This window comes from Mobula hypostoma, chromosome 4 (genome assembly GCF_963921235.1).
Source record: "Mobula hypostoma chromosome 4, sMobHyp1.1, whole genome shotgun sequence".
Classification (NCBI taxonomy): Eukaryota; Metazoa; Chordata; class Chondrichthyes; order Myliobatiformes; family Myliobatidae; genus Mobula; species Mobula hypostoma.
Genome location: NC_086100.1, coordinates 161907896 through 161928444, shown reverse-complemented (window position 1 = coordinate 161928444; position 20549 = coordinate 161907896). Strand labels below are relative to the sequence as shown.

Here is a 20549-nt window from a genome sequence, read left to right as displayed (position 1 = left end):
GATGCCAGTGGATTCCGTAGGGGCTCAAAAAGCTGGTGGAGTGGGCCCGGATGTGTTTCAAACCTGCCAAATCAAAATTGTTGGTGCTGAGGAAAGGGAAGGTGGAGAACAAGTTCCAGTTCAGCATCGCAGGCACAGCCATCCCAACCATCACAGAAAAGCCAGTCAAGAGCTTAGGTAAGGTTTTTGACAGCTCTCTAAGGGACACGTCATCCATTCAGGCGACCTGCACCGAGCTGGATGGCTGGCTGAAATCTGTGGACAAGTCTGGCCTATCTGGGAAGTTTAAAGCCTGGGTGTATCAGCATGGAATTCTTCCCAGAATCCTGTGGCCCCTCCTCGTCCATGCAGTTCCGATCTCGGCAGTTGAAACCTTAGAGAGGAGGGTCAGCAACCACCCCAGGAGATGGCTGGGGCTGCCAAAGAGCCTGAGCAGCATCGCACTCTATGGACACCACAACAAACTTCAACTGCCCTTCAAATCCTTAGAGGAGGAATTCAAGGTAACAAGAGCCAGACAAGTGTACAGTATAGGGACTCAAGAGATCCGAATGTGGCTAGAGCAGGGATCCAAGAGAGGACTGGCAGGAAATGGAGGGCAGAGGAAGCTGTTCAGGAAGCAGAGGTGAGGCTGCGTCACAGGAAACTGGTGGGAGTGGTCACATGAGGCCGAGTTGGGCTAGGATCCTTTCCAACTCCCCAAATGGACACCAGAGGGAAGGAAAGGCGTTGTCTAGTTCAGGAGGAGGTGACAGCAGCAGAGGAGACAAGAACCTGCAAGGCGGTGGGAATGAAGCAACAGGGAACTTGCACAAGATGGAAGAATGCGGTTGAGAGGAAAGTGACCTGGGCTGAGCTTTGGAAAGCCGAACCACACCGCATCCAATTTCTCATCCAGGCAGTGTACGATGTGCTTCCAAGCCCATCAAACCTGCACACATGGGGCAAGGTAGAGTCATCTGCGTGCCCACTGTGCTCCAAGCGAGGAACCTTGGAGCACATCCTCAGCGGTTACACAAGGGCACTTGGTGAGGGACAGTATCAATGGAGGCATGATCAGGTCCTGAAGACCATCACTGAAGCCATCAGTGCAGGAGTTGAGTGGGCGAAGCAGTCCTGACCCTCCAAGCAGACCATTGCCTTTGTCAGAGCTGGGGAGCAGCCAATACCCGCCAGAACATCTGCAGGCATTCTGACCTCTGCAAGGGACTGGCAGCTGTTGGTGGACCTCAAACGGCAGCTGAAGTTCCCCAACCATATCGTAGCCACCACCCTGCGACCAGACATTGTCCTAATGTCTGAGTCTACTAAGCAAGTGGTGCTGCTGGAGCTGACAGTCCCATGGGAAGATTGCTTGGAAGAGGCCTTTGAAAGGAAGCTCTCCAAGTACGCGGGACTGGTCAGCAACTGTCAGCAGGCTGGATGAAGAGCGAGGTGTCTCCCAGTGGAGGTTCTATGTAGGGGATTCGCAGCCAGTTCTTTAGCCAGAGCCTTCAGCAGTTTGGGCATCGAGGGAGAGAGGAAGAGGAGAGCCAGCCGCAGTACCATCGATGTGGCAGAGAGGGCCTCAAGATGGCTGTGGCTCAAAAGAGGGGAGCCATAGAGTCATAAGTAGCTGGCCATCTGGACACAAGCTGGGGTCTGATCAGCCCCGGCTGGGTCACAAGGAGGGTGTATGATGTTGAAAGACACAAAACACCTGATGATTCCAGGAACATCACTGAAGATGTGTCCAGATGCATCAGTACATTTATGTACACAGCGGTACCGTACTAATACACTTTAATAATAAAATTTCTTCATTAGTGAAAGATTTTTTCCTATTATTGAAAAGGTCTTCTACTCAAACACTGGTTTTGTACATATTGCTATCTATGTACTGTTGTATTTATTATGATGAGATCCACTGCTTGCACTGTGATTGTCACAAGCTTAGAATTTCATTGCAATCTGGTGCACATGACAATAAATTAGCTTCAGTCCAAGATCTGAATCTGAAGTTAAGACATGTCAAGGCTAAAAGAACTTTTGCTTCTATCGTGGGTAATTAAAATCAGAATTGAATTCTTCGGCCATGGGTTAGATCGCAAGCATAGAGTGATTGAGTAACACAGCACAGAAATAGGCCCTTCAGCCCAAATGATCAATGCCCACCACAGATTCTTCCTGCTAGTCCCAGTTGCTCACATTCAGCCCATAACTCTACCACACCCCCCAAGCTCTTATCCTCCATGTAAATACCCAATGCCTCCTAAATGTTGGAATTGTACCACCTTGATCACTTTCTCTGGCAACTCATTACAGGTACTCAATAGCCTCCATGTAAAGAAATTATCTCCTAAATATCCATTTAGTATCCAACCTCAAAAATTAACTGTTTAATAAATATTTGTCATCATGCCAAAAAAGAACATCCATGCTCTTCGTTGAAACAATCCAACGGAATCAGTTATGAGAACACAGTTATGGCCTTAGTTTAACATCTCATCTGAAAATGGCATCTCCAGCAATATAGTACTCTGTTTGTACTGCACTAGAATACAGGATTGGATATTTCTCTTCAGATATTTGAAATTTCAAAATAGTTTTTTTCTGAATCAATTTTATTATCACTGACTTATACAATGTGAAATTTGTTATTTTGCAGAAGTACAGTGTCAAGATAGAACAATGCAACAAATTACAAAATCAAATAGAACAAAAAGACTAATAATAAGGTTATGTATATGGACTATTGAGAAATCTGATGGCATAGGGAAAGTAGTTTTGAATCATTGACTGTGGGTCTTCAAGCTCTTGCAATTTTTCTCCAAAGGTGGTGCTAGCCAAGCAGGTGATACCAGTACTTTTCCTGACCAACATCCACTTAGTGGAAAATAAATTAGACTCACTGAAACTGACAATGAACACACAGAAAGACATGAGAAACTGATGCATTCTGGTTTTCATGGCTAAACAAAAACATACCGGATTCTTGTTTCAACTAGATGGGATGACTCTGTTCCATCCAGACAGAGACTCCCTGTTGGGGAAATCTAAAGAATTTACAAAGGTTGGTACACAAACTTATCTGTAGACAGCGGTTACTGTTCTGGGGCAATTGAACATCTTACAAATTAAATGCCAGCTGCATTACCTGCTCAGGGAGTTTATTGTGTTGATCTCAGCTGTGTACATCCACCCGAGCGCAGCACCAAGGGTGCACTGGAGGAAGTTTATAGTATTATCAGCTCTCTACAAAACAAGTATCCAGATGATCTCTTCAGAATTGCGGGAGACTTAAATCATGTTCCTCTACAGAACATTCTTACCCAAATTCCACCAACATGTCACAAAGGAAACAAACAGAATGGACCATGCTTATACAAACAGAGCGGTACTTACAAAGCCACCGATGCCCTCATCTTGGCTTTCAATTCTGGTGACAGATCAGCTCTCAGAGCAGCCTGGAGAAATTTCACTTCAGGTAACAAGACAGCAAAGACCGCCTGCACACAAACAATTCAGGAACACTCATCTGATAACGGACCGCTGTGTATGTGGTCGGGCATCAAGGGCATTACTGACTACACAAGGGAAAACAGCGTCAACTGTTCCAGTGATGTACCCTCTGACACTCTAAACAACTATTATGCACACTTTGAGGCATGCAACACAATGCTGTCCACCAAAACTCCCCTTCCACGTGAGCAGACTCTGTCTGTAACAGCAGCAGGCATGGGAAGGAATCTGCAGAGTCAATCTCTATAAGGTGGCTAGGCAACATCCAGATCAAGTACTCCGTGAGTGTGCATCCCAGCTTACTCACATCATCAAGGACATCTTTTACACTTCACACATCCACTGCTAATCCCACATGCTTCAAATCTGACACCTTCGTCACTGTACCAAAGAACTCTACACCTCAAGAACCAATTACCAGCCAGTGCCAATGATGCCAATCATCCTGAATTGCTTTGAATGGCACATATCGAAAACGTCATTCCTGCCACATTGGACACTCACCAATATGCATACCGACAAAACCACACCATGCCAGATGCGATGCCAGGGGTAAGGCATCTGTCATGCACCTGGCCCCAACACACCTAGAAAATACAAGCACATATGTCAAAATGCCATTTCTGGGTTTCACTTTGACACTCAATACTATTGTCCCACAGACCCCTGTGAACAAACTCCTACTCCTCGGGCTAAATAATGCACTGTACAACTGGTGTTCGACTTCCTAACCAACAGACCACATATAGTTAGGATGTGCAGCCTCTCCTCCTCCTCCATTATCCCCAACATGGGTGACCCCCCTCCCTCCAGGGCTGTGTGCTGAGCTCATTGCTGACCATTCTGTTCACACATGACTGCATGACAAAACACCCGAGTCTAGATTCCCGGTGACACGACAGTGGTGGGGTTCATCACCAACAATGATGAAATGGCCTACAGACAAGAGAAGGAAGAGCTCAAGGGCAGTTGCCAGGCAAATAACCTCTTCTTCAATGTCAACAAGACAAAGGAGATGGTTATGGACTTCAGAACTCAAATCCACTTTACATTGATAACACAGCAATGGAAACTCCAAGCAGTTTCAAACTCCTGGAAGTGCCCATCTTGCACAACCTCCCATAGTCCCAGAAGAGATTCCACACAATCAGAAAAGCTCACCAACACCTCTACAAGGAGGCCGAAGAAAGCTCGACTATGTACCTCTATACGCACACCATTCTATCGATATGCAGTAGAGAGCATCCTAACATGCTACATCACAGCACGGTACGGAAACTGCACTGTGGAGGAGAGTTAGGCTCCACAACAGGTAGTCAGAACTGCCAAATGCATCACTGGCACCAGCCTACCTGCCATCAAGGACATTATAGAGAAAGTTGTCAGCAAAAGGTCTGTAGCATCCCACTCACACTGCTTATGGACCGTTGGCCCCACTCTCATCAGGGAGGAGGCTATGTTGCATCTATATTATAACCACCAGATTCATAAACAGTTACTTTCCCCAAGCAGCAAGGCTGATCAACATCTCCACCCAATAACCTATCCCTCCAAACCCCCACCGCCATTACTGCATCATTTCCCGTCAGTCACATTATGAACAGGCACCCCTGTGCCTAATGCCACTTTATGGACATACAAATTCACATGAAATCTTGGCTAGAGTTTACCAGAAGGGATATGGGAAACTCTGAAGTCAGTTGGAAGAAGGCTGTATTTGGCAGGCTGATGAAAATTGAGCTGTTTCACCATCGGACAAAAACATCAAAAATATACCATCCCTACCATGAAGCATGGTGGTGGCTGCATCATGCTGTGAGGATGTTTCTCTACAGCAAGCCCTGGAAGGCTTGTGAAGGTAGAAGGTAAAATGAATGAGTAAAGTGCAGGGAAATCCTGGAGGAAAACCTGCTACAATCTGCAAGAGAACTGTGAGTTGGGAGAATATTTGTTTTCCAGCAAGACAATGACCCCAAGCATAAAGCCAAAGCTACACAGGAACGGCTTAAAAACAAAGTTAATGTTCCGGAGTGGCCAAATCAGAGCATCAATCCAATTGAGAATTTGTAGCTGGACTTGAAAATGGCTGTTCACTTACAATCCCCATGCAATCTGAAAAATCTTAAGTAGTTTTATAAAGAAGAATGGTGAAAAATGCAGTGTCCAGGTGAGCAAAGCTGATAGAGATCTATCCACACAGACTCAAGGCTGTAATTGCTGCCAAAGGTGTATCTACTAAATACTGACTTGAAGGGGTGGATATTTATCCAATCAATTATTTTGCTTTTATATTTATAATTAATTTAGATCACTTTGTAGAGATTTGTTTTCACTTTGACATGAAAGTCTTTTTCTGTTAATCAGTGTAAAAACTCACATTAAATCCATTGTGATTCTATGTTGTAAACAATAGAACATGAACACTTTTTATGGGCACCCTATTTATATTTACAGTGTTTTCTTATCATTGTCTTCTTTATCATATTGTGTTTTTTATGGATACCACCTTCTTGAGGTACTAGATCTCGAAAGTGGGTAGGGTTGTGCCCCTAATGGAGCTGGCTGAGTCTATAAACCTCTACAGCCTTTGGCAATCCTTTGCCTTCTACCCTACATTCCAGGCTGTGATGCAACCAGTCAGAATACTCTCCATGGTACATCTATTGAAATTTACAGGAGCCTTTTTTGACGTATCAAATCTCCTCAAACGATGAAAAGCCGCTTGCATGCCGTCTTTGTGTATTGAGATACTAGTTCGATATTTGAACTTTTCATAACTTCCAAAATTATCTTTGCTGGAAAAAAATTATTCAGCTGCAAAATTGCCTTGACCCTTCAAATGTTACTGCAGCACACTGTGATTCCAATGGCTTAACCCTCAGAGCATTTTAAAAACAACTTTTATATATAAAAAAACAAAGGCAGATCATGCTAGCAGTTGATATTCCAGCCAAGCACATCACTAGCCTTTCAAGCTTCATGTTTTAAGAAAAATACACTTACAAAAATCCTTCCTAGTGTGTCAATTATTAAGGCAAAACACCCCTTTGTATTCTAAACAAAGTCAGCATTGAGAATTATTTTCCCACGAATAAACTAGCAAAAGCTTTTTATTCATGGCATTTGAGTTGGTATGACATCTAAATAGGTTTCATAACTCTTCATAAAATGTTGACTCCAAAACAAAGCCATAATCATTTGCTTAATTGACAAGTTCCCATTCCTCAGGAAGTTAGACAATGTAGCTTTAGAGCACGCACTTGACAAAGTGACATCTAAGAGGATCTGCATGCAAAGAACAGTACAAATGAAGAGCATTTCCCCAGGAACAAATAACAAAAAGTCACAAGACAAATTAAAATTCTTCACAGGTCTAGAAATAACAGCAGAGAGTTATGGACACAGCTCAGAACATCATGGAAACCAGCCACTATGCTATGGACTCTGTTTACACTTCTAGCTGCTTCAGTAAAGCAGCTAACATAATCAAAGATTGGTCTGTATAAGCAGTATGCAAGATAGTATCCCTTTGTACCTCGGTATGTGACAATAATCAATTTACCAATTTAATGACATGGACAGATGAAAATTTAATACATTAAAAAAATTAAAATTCTGGAAACACCCAGCAGACTAGATGGCTTATTTGGAAACACAAAGTCGAGCTTTTGGGTAAGACACCACTTGTCAGAATGTCATATCAGAAAAAACTATGTTCTTCTTTTTCCACAAATGCTCCCTCACCGGCTGAGCATTTTTAGCATTTTTGACTTTTCATTCTGATTTCCATCACTTGCATTTTTCCTAATTTACATTGAAAATTTAATACTCAATTTCACTTGTCCCATCACAACGTATTTTCTCACTTTCAAGGGCTCTTCCTCTCATGCTCTCGCTATTTATTGCTTATTTATTTACTATTATTATTTCTTTATTTTCGTATTTGCGCAGCTCGTTTTCTTTTGCACACTGTTTGAATGCCCATGTTGGTGTGGTCTTTCATTAATTCCATGTCGATTATTATTCCATTACAGATTTATTGTGTATGCCCACAAAAAGTGAATCTTAGGGTGAACTTTGACATACTATCCAATGCCACAAAACACCACTGAAAGTTAAAGTTCCTTTAAATGCCAGAGGAGGAGTTTTCCTGATCTGAAGCTTTCTTTTCACAAGGTTGTACTAACCAAATGGGTATGGTTTTCAAAAGGAGTTGTGTGGTGATGAAGAAAAGACAATTTGCAGGGTAACAAGGAAGGAGAAAGGAAGGGCAAATGGAATTGAAGGTTTTTTCTGCTGGGAGTTAACCTCTTTCTGTGCAGTAACAATTCAATGGTTTGTGCACATAGAATTGACAATATCACTAACCAGACCCATTGGTCAGATGCAAGGGTGAAAGGCAACAGACATGTGATACGTTTCCCTATTTCATTTGAACTGTAACGTACAGGGAATGAAAACAAAACTCCTATCTCTACTACCTTCCACCCAAAGAGACAACTGCATATATGAATATCTACACAATTCACACCTTTTTAAAACTAACCCTTTTCTCTATTTCAATAGATTAACCATTAACCATGCATGGCTAATTAGAATACCAGATGTGACTAACTGAATTTCAGATCCTTAAATGAAAAGAATAAAAAGGCACCATCACTGGACATATGATGTTGGCGCTCCTAGATGCTCTGTGTGAAGTGTAATCCTTTTCATCTGTGTGCTGGTAAATGGCAAAGTAAAAAGCAGTATGGTTCTTTGATCATTATCAACACTTCTTTGATTACTAACTGGTATCAGATAATTATTAATATCAGATGGGTAATGTACTCATCTGTGTTGGGAGAGGCATTTTATGGAAAAGTAAAAGCTTAATACCAGAAGTGCATTGTTGTGGCACATACAGTTCGACATTAGTCCCCCCACTACCCTGAACGACATACTGAGAAGCAATAAATGTTAATTTATTTTTTACTGCGAATTGAACAGACATAATTGTTATTGAGTTGATGTGTGGAAACAGACCAAAGATGAGAAAGGCACCGGTTCAAATACCTGCCTGTGCTTGCAGCCAAAGAAGAGCTTCCGCTGTTATGGATTTTAGGAGACAAGGATTCTAAAATTCACACTCCAGATACCTTTAAAAAGATTGTGGTTGCGAGTGTTAACACAGGACACTCCTTCATTGAAACATTTGAAAACCTTGCCAATAATTAAAGTTCAAGATTACACCTGGAAATTGAGCCAAAAGATATTCATCAATTCACCGAAGCTTGTATCAGTATACATCAGTGAAGTCAGTTTCAAAAAAGAAAATGCCCACAGTTCTCTCATATCAGTTCTCCCTAGTCCAGGGGGAGGCTCACAAGGGACATGACTCTATGTTGAAAGAGCAACAGTGCCCAGCTATTGTAACAGTTCAGGGAACAACCATTATAATAGCTTATAATACATTAACACTGATGCAAACATCATTTGTGGTGCTATACCAAGTGGAAAATGTTATTCAGTGTCTAATCTGCTTTCAGCAGCAACACCTGATAGTGCACATCAACTACAATCAGCAACTGTGAAATTATCCTTCAAGCAACATAAGCAGGAGCTTTAATATTATTGTGTCATTTGTTCCTTTGTGCTTAAATGGTGAGATTCTTAGAGAGGGGATAAAATGTCCCAGAATACTTTCTCACTGTTATTAACTGGCTGACCCTCATCTTGAAATGATCTTGCTAATTTCATCCTGTTTTCCATTTTCTGGCATGCAGTTCATGACTGACTACTTCTGAGACAATTGCAGTAAATATGTTCTAATCATCTCTCTGATCCACAAGTACTTCAAGTGCAACATTTCTATCCTTCTGCTCTCTGGCCTCCTATCCAATTTCCATAATTCCTATTCTTTCCTTCCAACTAAAACTTTCCAATGTTTTAGTCACCTGTTCCCTCTCCATCACCACGTCTGTGACACCTTGCCCAGTTACATGCTTCATTTCAAATCTTGCCATGGTTGAATGAATGGGAATGGGAATGAATCAGATTTGTACAGAATGGAAACAGGCCTTTTGGCCAGTGTCCAGTGAGCTTGTTCTATCTGCCCATATTTGGCCCATAGCCCCCTAAACCTCTCCTACTTATTTATTTGGCATTAAAAGTTGCTAACGTGCCTGCCTCAGCCAACTATATCTGGCAGCTGATTACAAACATGGGCCACCTTTTGCACAAAGAATCTGTCCTTGGTGTCCCTTTAAAATCTCTTGCCTCTGATCTTAAATCTATGCCTCACACATCAAAGTTGCTGGTGAATGCAGCCGGCCAGGCAACATCTTCCTAGAGATGCTGCTTGGCCTGTGCGTTCACCAGCAACTTTGATGTGTGTTGCTTGAATTTCCAGCATCTGCAGAATTCCTCGTGTTTGCGTTTTTAAATCTATGCCTTCTTATTTTTGCAGCTCCTCCTTCTGAAATATGATACAATTTCAAGATCAGCAGCTGTGAGAGAGCAATGTTGAACATCGGGGTGCAAGCATTAATTATTTTACTTAAATAAGCTTATACCATAGATGTTTTACATTGTTGGTCTTGTACAATGACCCTACAGTTACTGATTTTTTGAAAATCTCAAAACATTCATCCCCCCACTTTGTTCTTCAGTATGATAGTTCTGTCTTCAGCAAGCTTGGCCCTTTAAGGGTATGAACAGATTGTGAAAAACCAACTAAGTCTGACAACACTCAAGGGTTCCATGACTGAAAGAAATTTGCATATTGAAAGGTACTTAAACAATTTTTGGCTTCATTTCAGATAAAGGAAAGTAGAATAAAAATGACAGCTTCATTTTAAATAAAAAGCAGCACCAAAACCATCACACTTTTTAAAGTAGAAGCACTTTCATCTTATTATTACAATAAGATGATTGGGACAATAAACCAGATAGGTGAAGCTTCTGGTGATAAATATCTCCCTTGATTTACGTGAAGGATAATCTAAATAATGATTTATTTACAGTGTTGCTCTGCTAAAACATGGCATTTGAATATACAAAAGCAGGTTGTTCATTAACAAATTATCGATAAAAATTAACGATCTTCTCAGAATGACCAACAGACAGCTGATCATTATGTAACCCTACTGGGATGAAATGGTTATCCCAAGATTCAGTCGTTGAAATCCACGATTAAAAGTACTCTGTTTTAGGCTGACACAAAGAAGACCATGCTATGAAAATAGATTCCAAACCAGTCACTGAATGGTACAGAGCAGGCTGTTGGATACGAATCAAGTAGTTAGCCTAAGAATAGGTTGATAAATGAGGATGGTTGAAGAACTGGACTGAAGTCAGGGAGCTAAATGTACGTATTGAATAGATTGCCTCATTCACATTTCCTTCCCAACTCATTTTCTGAGGGCTGAGAGCATTCCACCACCTTGCCATTTTTCTCTACCACTGCCTCCATGAACACCACCACCATCGTTAGAGTCACAGAGTTCATTTCCCTTGAATTTCATCTTGATACAGTTGCTGATCTTAATCCCCCAAAGCCAACAGCCAGCTTTACTTTCGCCCCAGGACCCACCAGCAAAACTGTGCTATAAACCTATTGATCCAGCCTATTCTTACCACAGAATTTGTTTTTTTTTCCTTACCTTTTTTTTTACTAACTTCTGTAATACAGCCTCTTTGCATGCTCACCTACCAAACTTTAATGCTAGCAGTTTCAGTTTTCTAGTCCTTACTATCTCATTTTCACCATGAATGCCTAATTCCTCTTTCTCTACCATTATTTCTTCTTTGAACAGAGCCCTAACCAGTCCCCAGCTCATCACTCTTCTTAGCCTGAACAACAACATCTGACTGGTTACATCACAGCCTGTTACAAAGGCTCCAATGTACAAGATCAGAGAAGGCTACAGAAGGTTATAGAATCTGCCAGCTCCATCATTGGCACAATCATTCCCATCAAAGATATCCTCTAGAGGCAGTGTATCAAGAAGGCAGCATCCATCATTAACAATCCTCACGACTAGCTTCTCATTACTGCTATCAAGGTGTGGTACAGCAGTTTGATGATTCACATTCAGTGATTTACAAAAAGCTTCTTCACCTCTGCCATTACACTTTCAAATGAACCATGAAGATTACCTCATCATTTCAATTTTTTTGCATAATTATTTTGCAATATATTGTTTAATATATTTGGACTGTACTGTTGTTGCTAAACTACAGATTTTATTCAATGCAAGTCAATAATTTATTTCTACTCCAAAAGTAAAAAGTACACTTTTATAGATTCAATCTGTGATGGTTTGAACAATATGTGAACGTATCTGTTTCAGTTCTATGCAGGTACTGTCTATCAACCCCTTCTTGAAATTATTCATGTTGTATCAGTTTGAAAAATCATTACAGTACCTTTGTTGCCTATTCTCATTTTACTTGAACAACCTCTTATATTTCCCCTGTACATCTTCAATATTTATTTCAGGTAAATGGCTAGTGAGCTGAATCCACAGTACACTCATCAGCTATTTTGATCACACTTCTTCCCAAGCTGCTTCATCCAAGGACTCCAATCCAACCCATATTATGGGCAGGGAAATGAGCACTTTACCTGATATGAACAAAAAGCACTGACCTAAGTACTCACTGTGTATAAGAAACCCTGCAGATATTAATAAACTTGAGATGCAACTCAGAGTCAGAAACATACAGCATGGATGCAAGTCCTTCAGTCCAACTGGTCCATGCCAACCAAGATTCCCATCTAAACTAGTCACATTTGCTTGCATTTGGTCTATATGCTAATAAACCTTTTCTTTTAAACACCTTGAAAACGTGTAAATTGAGGATGAAAGATTTATATATCTTAATCCAATCTCTCGAACTATTCTGACACTCTTATTAAAATTTACTGATTAGACTTGGGCACAATAATAGACTTAATTCATCAAAAAAACTAATGAATGCCCCTTCAATATAATGAAATGGTTAAAACTATGTAGATAGCCTTGTGCAAACTGAATATAGTATTACCCACAGGTCAATAGTTTTATTCTTCAAAAGAACTTTACATTTCATCAAATGTTGTAAAGCAGTCTGAGGCCTCCCACGCTCCTCCCCCGCCATTCTCTTAAAACCTAAGATTCTTCCTCCATTCTGGTTTAAAATGTAAATTTCTCATTTTAATCTCACTATAAAATAAAAATCGTTTTTTTTTTCCTTTCACAATATTAGCATCGCCCGAGAAGCTTTACAGTTAATGAGTGCATTCAAAATCTAGTATATAAAATGTAAAATTTAGCAGAAAAGCTGCTTCCAAGATGGTCATACAATGGGTGTGCATCTATAATGTAGCACTGGTTGAGCAACAGCTATTGGGAGAACATCTCTTTTTGAAATATTAAATGTTTTACATTATGTTTTACATTACACAAGAGAGTAATTCAATATCACAACTGAGAGATTGAACGTCCTACAGTAAAAGGAGATAAGAAACTGCAAATGCTGGAGCTGGTGGAAAGCTGACTGTTCATTTTCTCTCCATAGATGCTGCCTGATCCACTGAGTTCTGTCAGCTCCTTTGTGTGTTGATCCTATATATCTCATGAGACTTTTTTTTTGCATCTTGGAAGGTTTTCAGGGCGCAGGCCTGGGCAAGGTTGTATGGAAGACCAGCAGTTGCCCATGCTGCAAGTCTTCCCTCTCCATGCCACCAATGTTGTCCAAGGGATGGGCATTAGGACCCCGGTGTCGTCACAGAGCAATGTGTGTGGTTAAGTGCCTTGCTCAAGGACACACATGCTGCCTCAGCCAAGGCTTGAACTAGTGACCTTCAAATCACTAGACGAACGCCTTAACCACTTGGCCGCGTGCCAACACATCCGATAGATAAAGGTTCTTCTATACTCTACCTTACATTTGAATTTGGCCATATCCCCAATTCAATTTACACACATAAAAGTTGCTGGTGAACGCAGCAGGCCAGGCAGCATCTCTAGGAAGAGATGAAGGGTCTCGGCCTGTCACGTCGACTGCACCTCTTCCTAGAGATGCTGCCTGGCCTGCTGCGTTCACCAGCAACTTTTATGTGTGTTGCTTGAATTTCCAGCATCTGCAGAATTCCTGTTGTTTCCCCAATTCAATTTCTTCTCTTTAAAATCATCCTATCATGGTTTTTAACAACATAGCACCTCAAAAACTCATTGAGAAAGGAAGCACAGACTAATACAAAATAAGAAACTCCAACACTCTGGTTACAGTATTGTGCCACATGGCACATGAGGAGGAATTTCTTTAGCTACAGGGCGCTGAATCTGTGGAATTCATTACCACAGATGGATGTAGAGGTTAAATCATTGAGTATAGTTAAAGCAGAGGTTGATAGGTTCTTGATTAGCAAGGGTGTCAAAGGTTACAGGGAGAAGGTAGGAGAATGGAGTTGAAAGAGGTAATAAATCAGTCATGAGGGAATGGAGGAGCGGATTTAGTGGGCTGTATGGCCTAATTCTACTCCTATGTCTTGCATATGGCTCAAACATTTGATCTCTTGGTTGAACTACAGTGTACTAAGTGAAACTCCAGAGAACAAATGGACACAAAAAAAATTGATGCCAGGTAAATATTATGTGCTTGGTGAAGTGCATGACAACAGATGAAGCCCCTATAACCGCATAATATTGAAATCTTTTTTAAAAATGCTTGTGAAATAGTACACAATTTTGTAATTAAAAATGTGAATAAACTTTTGCATTGGATTGCTAGAGGAAAAATATTTGGCTCCTTACATTTTTTTTACATCCAAATTATTAAATGGTCACCGATTATTTTAGGTGCTGTTATTTAACTTTGTTAATTGTTAATGCACTATTTAAATATAACTGTTAAGATCAACTTTCATTAAGACAATTTTGAATATCTAATTATTGCACGAACTAATTGCAACTATTTCATTTTTTTTTTGCTGGTGATACACAAAAAAAAAGGCCCAGTTCAAAGATAAATAGTTTGAATAATTGGAACCATTGTGTAAACAGTTTAAATCCATTGCCTTTGCTGGTTTCTTTCTTTTAAACTTCAAGTTGATTATTTTATGCAATTCAGCAATATTTGAAAAGTGATCGTTTTTGAAAAAAAACAGGGTCAATTATCACCTTTTTAAAAATAATCTGCACAGTTTCATTGTAAAACACAGAGACAAATACTGTATTATACAAAATATGAGCTCAGATTATATGGGAAATAAACTAGATGTGAAATCGATACTAAGCATAAATTATGAATTGAAATAGTTAATTTTTATAGGCATCCGATAGTCTCGTGAGACTATGGATTTGCGCCTTGGAAGGTTTTCAGGGCGCAGCGCTGGGCAAGGTTGTGTGGGACCAGCAGCTGCCCATGCTGCAAGTCTCCCCTCACCACGCCACCGATGTTGTCCAAGGGAAGGGCATTAGGGCCGATACAGCTTGGCACTGGTGTCGTGGTTAAGTGCCTTGCTCAAGGACACAACACACTGCCTCAGCTGAGGCTCGACCTAGCGACCTTCCGATCACTAGACCGATGCCTTAACCATTTGGCCACGTGCCAATAGATAGTTAATATCAATTAACAATACCAATCATGAAGCATATAGACTCCACCAGTGGGTGATTATAGATATTGTCTCTATTGTCACAAGTGAGTGCTGTGGACAAGAGGCTTCTCTTACTAGGTCAAGTATTAATGGAAAAGTACTATGTATGCAGTAGCAAAAATAGTTAATAGTTCAACCACCCAACATGATAAGGTTGAACACAGTATATCAAAATCCTGAGAACATGCAGGCACAAGAGTCTGCAATGCTGGAATCTGTAGCAACAGAGAAACTGTTGGAGGAGCTCTGCAAATGAAGCAGCAGAGGAGGAAAATTAATTGTCAATGTTTTCGGTCAAAAATTCTGCATTGTGATAAAGAGTGGAGAAGAGGTTACTGGCTATTCTTTCCAAGCAACTCAAGATACAGGTGCAAGGTTTCAACTCAAAAGCTTATTTCCCCAGTAGATGCTGCTCCACCAGCTGAGTTTTTCCAGTAAACTGTGCACTGTTCCTTTTGAATGTGCACTGGAATATACATACACACCAATAAAGCTTCATAAAATCTACATATCATCTTGTTTGGATTTCCTGCTGGATTGGGGATGACCTGCTTCCACTCCAGGAAGACCCATTCTGAGGTGACTAAAGAAATTACTCCAGGATCTACAGATTCTGTACCCAAGTTGGGTGTTTGGGTTAGCGTTAGCAGAGAATGAACGTAATGATGCATAACAGAAAATGGCTAAATATTAACAAAAACGTACAAGCAGCTTGGCTCAACCTGTCCATACCATTAGCCAGGCTCCACGCAAACTTTCTCCTACCTGACTTCATTTGATACCATCAATATTGCCTCCTTAAACTCCAGTGTTATGTTTGCTAAACCACTATTAAGTTCCATATTCTTACCGTTATTCTCAGGAATGATTGAATGGCCTGAAACCTGGTGTTTCTAGTTCTGAATTCCCCAAGTCTAGTTCAGAAGAACTGGTTTCCAAATACTACCTTCCGTATAAAGTAAGAGTCCATTTCATATTGGACGAATACAATGTCATTGCATCCCCCGTTGGTTAATATACAGTATATTAGATTGGACAATTGCCGACAAAGGTAACCCATTTGGTGACAATGGCTCCAAGGCTCCTAAACGCGAAACCAATCAATTGATGAAGGAAGATGGGTATGATTGGAGATCGGTGGCAAGCTGTAAAACAGGCATTGATGTGAAGTGGCGGGTGAAGAGTCCTGATGTCGCAACACGTTAGCGATAGGTGCGAGTGATTTACATTGTGCAGTGATGAATTTGTTCCTTTCATTAGTCGCGGCTCGCGATCCGCATTGTGTCGGTTATTCACCCAGACCAGATATGTCACAGTGTAAAAAAGACAGCGGGATTTAATTTCATGATTAGGCTGGCGGCGAAACCAGGAACCCCATACAATTAAGTAAACAATTCATTCACTTAGAAGTTTATGAAAAATTGCACGCATCGTTCAGTATCAAAAAGCTCCAAACTTGGAAATTCAGGGTTTGTATATGTCTTTTATTACCAGCAGCAAGGAATGTCAATTATGGTATTCAGCACACTTGACGCCAAGTTTTGGATTAAACATGTGAATTGTCGGAAATCTCGTAATAAAAATTATCTAGAATTCCGAGGTACATTAATTACCTTGATGTAAATATAACATTTGCCTCTTTGCTAATCCTGTGCAATCTACTATAAAACGGGACTAAGAGCATTGTGCCCAAAGAACACAAAATACACTCTACTACTTAAACCCCCATCCAAGCCTTCAGGAATTGGAATTTGTTTCGGAACATTGGGAATCTCGAAATTCAGTCACGTTACGGTGCCACGAAATATTAAACCTTTTACGAATCATAAAGCATATACCATTCAAGCAAAAACCTCCTTCCACAACAATTTTTTGTTGTTGCTGAACTGCCGTCAAACGGGAGAAAGAATGTGTGAGAAATTGGAGTGAATAGAAAGAGAGGCGCGGAACATTCCCAGGGAAGGGAGCGTTTGGCCAGAGAAGACTTTTTCAGTTTACATTTCCACATACAAATACCTAGTCCAATCCAGCTTCTCAAAGTAGGCATTTAGGAGAGTGGATTCGCCAATGAGATGTCCTTCTCATAAAGAAACTTTGGGTTCAGGGATTGCAAACGCGGACGTGTGTGGGTGTGCGCGTTCACGTTTACTACCGATGGATTATTACAATTCCGATCACAGGGTGGTACACAGTCACAGATTGTAATCAGATGACAAACCATACACTTGGCTCACAAAAGTTCAGGCTACTCCCCTCGTCTATTCCCACAGATCTGCTGCGTAAATCGACACAACAGACTATTCAAAATCCGGGTGGTCGGTTCGCAGATAAGACACCTTCTCTATCGTTCAAAAACGACATTCATTTCTAAGGTTACTTAGTGGCGAATCACCAAACCGGCAATAAAACTACTGTCTCCGCTCTGGGACATTCCAAGGTCTGTCCTCCACCTTGTCGGTATATCCCCTGCTTCAGAGAAACCCGACATAATCAACCCTCAAATACTTCAAGCACGCGGTTTTAAGAAGCGTTCCAGATTTGGCAGCGCGTGCGTGAGAGTGCGAGGATGGTTGTGTGTATTTGCGGCTGTGTGAAGAGAAAAGGAGCGAGTTGCCAATAGTTCGAGACTTGGAAACGAGACAATATTCAAAACATTGACAGTGAAATGAGCAATTTGCCTTCGGGCTTGAGTCTGCACCTAACTTTTAGTCGGTATATTGGTCCACCATCATGAAGCAAGTCATTGTGTAAAAAAACACACAGCGGGGAACGTACACACAACACACAGCCCCAGTGTGAAATGTAATGGAAAAGAAATGTAACCGGAAAAGAACCTTACCTATATGAATGATGGAATCCGCAGTCACAAGTACCGTGCTATGAAAGCACCAGATCGAGACTAGAAAGATCGCGGGGTTAACTTCCATTTCCTTCCTTTTGGAATGTTATTCTCCTTAATTTTCCAGCGGAGGTTCCCTCTGAGCCGGTGACCACCGTGCTTAATACCGAGCGCCGAAAGGGGAGTGAAAACGAGAGAGGGAGTAAGGAGGATGGAGGGGGGCGTAGATTTACCTTCACCCCCTTGCCTCTCGTTCCTCTCTGCAATCCAATTGATTAGGGGGAAAGAAAGCCTTCCAGGATTGTGGTTTTATCCTCTGCCCTGCGCACGGGCCAGAAAAAACAGTCATGTAAACCTCCTACACCCTCCGTGGTTTTAAACAATATTTATACTGTATTGGCAACAATAAATAAGAGCGAATCTAGTTATAATCCAACAGAATTTCACACGGAGAAGCACTAACCGGGCAACGCCATTGGGCCGGTGAGAGATAACTTCAAATGTTTGAAACTGACCCAGTCATTGGTAGAAATATATTTGCAAAATGAAATAGAAATCGATCCGGAACCGGAGAAGCAATGAAGGCAAAGAATAAAACGGAGAGTATGAACAGAATCCTCTAGTTTAACAGTAAAAGTGCGTCTCCAGGCACCAGCGAACGGCGGTGTTAAGAATTCCCGATGCACGAAGTCACTGTGTCCCAGCCTTTTCAAGAGCTTCAGGTTCCCTCTCTCATTTTTTTTTGCAACCGCATATATAATTTACACACGGACACTGATGAAACTTTTCTATAGGTGCGGAGGATGAGCGAGAGATAACCAAACACCGAGCGAACAAGGCGAGCTGTGCACACTTGCACTGGTGTTGAGTTGGAGAAAGAGAGGGGGGGCGCTCAGCATCAGTACCAACGAGAATTTATCACCCGGCGGCGAAGCACAAATATATACTAAAATCAAACAGCGGCGGTCTGCTGCTCCTTAAAGACCAGGATCCAGCAGCTTTGCCAAACGCACGCTGGACTGAGCTGCTTGCACGGAGCTCCTCATTCGACCCGATAGCGAGAATGGTCTGGCGATCGGCACTGTCCTACATAGCCATACGCAAGCTCGTTTAACAATATAGAGCGGTCTTCTGAGTCTGCTGTTTAACTATTTGAAGTCTGCATTGCTGCCTGAGCTCTGTTTCCAGTCCCGACCTGTCTGTCTTCCATCTGTAGCACGGGCGATATTTTAACCTAACGCAGCGCGAGCGGCGCGCTCCAAAGAGCGTTGCATTTTACACTCGTCAAACGGAGCATCAATCAAAATTATTACCAGTCCGTCGCTTTGATGCGTCGATCATATTATGTATTTAACCCTTCCAGTCCAGTGCCACACTAGGCACAACAAACATGTAATGTAGGCTGTTTAGGTTTGAGAAATTAAATGGAGATTTTAAAAATGACAGAATTGTAAGCGTTTCAATTGTAATTGTGCACCCCACGTCAGTCACGTTTTCCAAAATCTCCTGCTTTAAAAGCTGGACCGCCTCTTTAATGGTGTTCTATAAAAAAAACGTTTAAAGGCAATACTCGATTTTGTTTTTGCATGTTGTCTATCACTAACATTTCCAGGAGTTACTATAATTTTATTTTTCTAATATACTAGTATGTCAAGGTGCTTGTGTCGTTTTTAAGATTTGAAACTTTCCGGAAGCCCAGACCTACTTAGTCTATGGGCGGAGAGTGGGTAATCTATTTATTTTCTTTCTTTCTACCAATTTCTCAAGTTGCAAGTTCTGGTTTATTTTATAAAAAGTGATTTAAACAGGTCAACGCGACAGCTTTATTTAGCACTCAACACCACGGGTGAAAGCAGAGCTTTGCACGTGACTATTTCTCGCTGAATTTGCAAATCAGATTCACGAATGACCAGAACGGGAGCAGACTCCGCAAAGATGCTTTCCCTTCCGTAGATCCTGCTCGACCCGCCGAGTTCCTCCAGCAGAACTATGCTCTTTAAATAAAACTTGTTTCATTTCTGAAACTTAGTTATTAATTCCCCCCTCCGATTTCGAAGTGTCACCTAAATTTTGATAGAGACACACCATTCAGGAAATGGTGTCGATCCATTCCGACAACTCAAGTTTGTAGTCCTGATGGCAATACAATCTGACTGAAGGTCTTCGCTAAAACGTTAACCCAGTTTCTCTATTCGCAGATACTTCCTGACTTGCTCTGTTTCAGCATCTTGTATTTGTTTTCTTAAAGTGCCTAAACTCCTTCCTAATTTTGTTCTACGGTGTCAATCGAACACCTGCCTGTGATTTATCTTCCTTCTTTCAGAATGCCCAATTGAGAAGTGCTTGTTTCTTTTAATTATGCAATCAAGGGTCCTCAGTGGACCACGGATGCGGACGGGACAATTAACAACTGAACAGCAATCCTCTCTGTAGCCGCAGTTTACACCAAGAGTATTTCATGCTCAGGAGTGTTGTGATTGCCTATTTATTAACAGCTCCAAACTACCATCGATTCGCTTTGAGGGCCATCGACAGTGCATATCAATTTTCACTCTATCTCTTTTTATTTGCTTGTCCGTTTAT

The 20549-nt window shown here is 41.3% G+C and overlaps 1 protein-coding gene across 2 annotated transcripts in view; it reads right to left on the bottom strand.

The window, feature by feature from the left end:
- Positions 1-19191, bottom strand: part of grid2 (glutamate receptor, ionotropic, delta 2) — a 1226075-nt gene extending 1206884 nt beyond the window's left edge. For both annotated transcript variants that reach the window (XM_063046850.1, XM_063046851.1), the window contains exon 1: positions 17967-19191. In XM_063046850.1, coding sequence (XP_062902920.1) covers positions 17967-18054 — 88 coding nt within the window. In that variant the 5' untranslated portion in view covers positions 18055-19191. The remainder of the gene's footprint in view (positions 1-17966) is intronic.
- Positions 19192-20549: the final 1358 nt, after the last annotated feature.